Below are 3,886 nucleotides of genomic sequence, written 5' to 3' on the forward strand. Positions count from 1 at the left end.
CTGTAGAAGCAGCTGTTTTTAAACCATTTTTTCAGTCCTGCATTTTGTATCAATCCATGGCTGCAGTGACAGGACGTGACTGACAGGTCAGTGCCCTGGTGGCAGCAGGGAGTGGTGGAGCGGCTGCCTTTAATGGGTTTTCACCTGGAATCGGAAACAAGCAGTGAAAGAGGATTTTCTGTGCCGTGGCTGACATCCAGGATGGCAGGAGCCGCGGTGGATCCGCAGGGATCCTCCGATGACGAATTGTGCTGACAAACGCTGGACGTAATTCTCCCCAGCAAAGCAGATCAGTGGATGTTATCCTTCTTCTATTCTCTTCCCTCAGATGTGGTCAGCAAGAGTTTTTAAGTGCGACAGTGTCCTGCCCAGCTCCCCCATGTCCCTGCACCCCCTCACAGATCCCCAGGGTTTGCTGTGAACATTTCTTGGCAGGGAAGAAGTTACAAAGCAAAGCAAGCACAGTTTAGGCTTTGTTTCCCTGGCTGAATGGGGGTTCAGAAGAGGCACAACAAAGGGGATGGCTGTTCCTCGCCAGCTTCATCGTGGTCATCAGGACAGTTGGTAGCATGGTCCCCCTTCCTGCCTCCCCGAGCAGCTTCACAGAGAGAGCTGCAGGGAAGCAGAGCATTTCAGGCCCTGTCTGGTGATCCCCCTCAGTGTGCACAAGTGTCTCCATTCCAGCAGCAAACAGCAGCAGCAGGACAACTCAAAGGACAGAGAAATCAGAGCTGTGGCCTGTGAATCCATCAGCAACTGGCATTGCCCACATGAAGATGCCAGAGAGTCTGATCTTCCTGATTGAGAGGACAATGGCTGCAAGAGGGGGAGACATTGGGGCCAAACACAGAGAGGAAGAGGGAAATGGTCTCAGGGGGTCAAGGATGGAGCAGATCCCAGTATTTGCTATCAGTAAGGAGGCCTTATGAGAGAGCAGATCCCAGTAATGCAGCACTTGCTTTCCCAGTGTGTGACTGTACACGTGCATTTCAGGGCCAAGGCACTGCAGGTGCCCAAGGGGAGCCCCTGGTGCAGGGCTGTGGGCAGTGCTGGGCTCACCCCCCCACCATGATCATCTCCCTGCTCTTCTGTAGCCTAAAACCTGACAGGTGCCTGTCAGAGGGAACGGCTGCAGGCAAATGTCACTCTCCGGAGACATCCCAGAGACACAAGTTTAGCAACAAGCACGTGTGCACACACGTGTGCTGGCCGAAGGGCAGGGCCAGGCCCCCGCCCGAGCCACCCACAGGGGCCAAGAACTGGCACAGGCCTGGCTGGGCCCTGCCAGGGCGGGCACGGGGGTGTGACACCGCCTGCCCCGGCACACGTGTAGCCGGGCACTGCCCGTCTGCAGAGGCCGGGTGTCCCACAGCCGCCGGGCACAGGCCCGCTGTGGCCCAGACACCGTGTGCCCTTGACCCATGAGTGTGTGTCCCGGATCCCGCAGGCTCAGGATCCCATGGCCCCGGGATTCTGCGCCCTCTGTATCTCTTAGTCCCAGGGCCCCACACCCCAGGACATCATGTACCTGGACTCCATCCCTTTGGGACCTCATACCCCCGGGAACCGCGATCCCTACGCCCCTGGGACCCCACACGCCCGTACTTCAGGAACCCCATGTCCCTGTGCCCTCCCGCTCCTGGAAGCCCCGGTTCCTACCCCTGGGACCCCGCTGCCCGCGGCCCCCGCCCCGCGGCATTCCCGCCCCGCCCCCGCGGGACTCCGAGCCCTCAGCCAAGTTTCTTGGAACTTTGCCTCCCGTGACGCACGCGCCGGCGCCGGGCCCCGTCCTCCCCGGCGCAGCCAATGGGCGGCCGGGGCGCCGGGGCGGCGGCCAATCGGCGTTGGCCGGACAGTTCCCCGGTCCTGACCGACCTTCACCGCCCGGGCGGGGGGGCCATAAAAGGGCCCCGCGGCGGCGCGCGGCGCTCCCGCCTCCCGCCCCTCCACTGCGGCGGACACGGCACGGGCGGCACCGCGGGACCGGCGGGGAGGTGAGCCGGGAACGGGGGCAGGGAGACAGGCCGTTCCCATGTACCGAGCCCTGCTCGCCAGGGATATGGGCGTCCTGTGCACTGCCGGCAGGCCGTTCCCTTGTAGCGGGTCTCCGTGCACGGGAATGAGGGTGTCCAGTGCACCGCGGGGAGGCCGTTTCCCCGTACCGGGTTCCCGTGCGCCAGGGACATGGGCGTCCTGTGCGCTGAGGAGAGGCCATTTCCTTGTACGGGGGACACGGGTGTCCCGTGCAGCGGGAGCAGGGACGGACGGACGGAGGGAGGGAGGGAGGGATGGCGATGCCGTGCTCCGGGTGTCTTCTGCACCGGGGTGTCGCGCCGGCTCGCTGTCCCCTGCACCGGCGGGGAGGCGGGCGGGCCAAGCCGGCGAGCCCCGGAAGCAGCGCGGGGAGCCCCGGCCGCCCGGCACTGACCGCCCGTCCGCTCCCGCAGGTCCGGGCCGATGGTGGGAGGCAGCCCCCGGCGGAGCCCGGCCGCACGCCATGCCCTGGAGCGTCCGCTGGGTCGGCGGCTGCGGCGCCCAGTCCCAGAAGCAGTGCAAGAAATCCTCCTTCGCCTTCTACCAGGCGGTGCGGGACCTGCTGCCCGTCTGGTTCCTGGAGGACATGCGGACCATGGAGGTGTTCCACTGGGAGGACGGGGGCAAGGTGAGCGTGTACTCGCCCTCGGAGGCGCTGCTCTACGCGCTGGTGCACGACCACCAGCCCTACGCCCGGCACCTGCTCACTAAGTTCCCCCAGAGCGCCCTGGCCGTGCCCAGCCAGAGCTTCAGCTGCTGCCAGTCGGCCCCGCACCTGGCCATGGCCGTGCGCTACAACCGCGTCCGGGTGCTCTTCCGAATCCTCAAGGCCATCCAGACCTTGCCCCCGGCGGACAGAGCTGCCCACCTGGACCGGCAGGGCTGCAGCCGCGTGGAGGGCGGCAAGACAGCGCTGCACATGGCCTGCGAACTGGTGCGGCCCGAGTGCCTGCTGCTGCTGCTGGGGCACGGCGCGGCGCCCTGCCTGCGGGACAGCGCCGGGAACACCCCCCTGGACACCCTGCTGCAGCAGATCTCCCACATGCCCGCCGCCAACATGCGTGCCAAGCTCCTCTGCCTCGACTGCCTCTTCTTCTTCGTGCCTCAGGACCTCGAGTTTGCAATGAAACAGCAACTGTTGGACAACCGGCGGCAGTGGCAGGACCTCCTGGGAGAGAGCAGGTTCCAGTGCCTGGTGGGCTTAGCTCCCCCGTCGCTGTTTGTCGGAGCCATGCGTGTCTTGATCAGGACCATTGCACCTGAGCACTTCCCAGAGGCTCTGGATAATCTGCCTCTGCCTCATTTTCTAAAGCCTTTGGACTTGAAACTGGAGAGCTAGAGGGGTGGTTATGAGAGCCTCCTGCTCACCTGACAGAAATAGACTTGTGCTAAAAATGTATCATTATACAAAGCTGCTAATGCAGTGGCCAAGTATCTGTTTTACTGAGAACAGTATTTTTTAAAAGAATTGTATCTGGCACTTTAAAATATATTTTATTTAAAGATCCTTGTGGTGAGGTGAGGGCCATGCTGCATTTTATAAAGATGTTCTATGGCATGTACAAATGAGGGTTTGGGGAAGAACATATTTGTAAATACATCCAAATAAACCGGTGGCAGATGTGATCAAAATACAAAACAAGCAACTGAAAACCCTGGAGTGGCATGTGCCTTGGAAAAGGGTGTGCAGGGTGGGGGAGTATCTTTTTGTTAGGATTTCCCTGTTACATAAGCCTTGTCCTGGAACAGGATGACTCCTTTTTTTACAGCTCTCCTAATACATCTTGGCAGAGATGCTGGGTTTTTTAAAGGCACAGATGAAAACTTCCTCGTCTTGTACACAAGACCAAAG

At 61.3% G+C, this 3,886-nt stretch overlaps 1 protein-coding gene across 2 annotated transcripts; it reads left to right on the forward strand.

Moving 5' to 3' along the window:
• The first annotated feature begins 1,806 nt into the window (after window positions 1–1,806).
• On the forward strand, window positions 1,807–3,682 carry ANKRD9 (ankyrin repeat domain 9). 2 transcript variants are annotated; one of them, XM_064714022.1, is made up of 2 exons: window positions 1,807–1,963; window positions 2,448–3,682. In XM_064714022.1, exons 1-2 carry the CDS (start codon window positions 1,807–1,809, stop codon window positions 3,371–3,373), a joined length of 1,083 nt encoding a protein of 360 aa, XP_064570092.1. In that variant the 3' UTR covers window positions 3,374–3,682. The 2 variants fall into 2 exon arrangements, with proteins under 2 accessions (XP_064570092.1, XP_064570091.1); XM_064714021.1 differs by having other exon boundaries at window positions 1,869–1,994.
• Window positions 3,683–3,886: the final 204 nt, after the last annotated feature.

Source organism: Zonotrichia leucophrys, chromosome 5 (genome assembly GCF_028769735.1).
Source record: "Zonotrichia leucophrys gambelii isolate GWCS_2022_RI chromosome 5, RI_Zleu_2.0, whole genome shotgun sequence".
NCBI classification, from domain to species: domain Eukaryota; kingdom Metazoa; phylum Chordata; class Aves; order Passeriformes; family Passerellidae; genus Zonotrichia; species Zonotrichia leucophrys.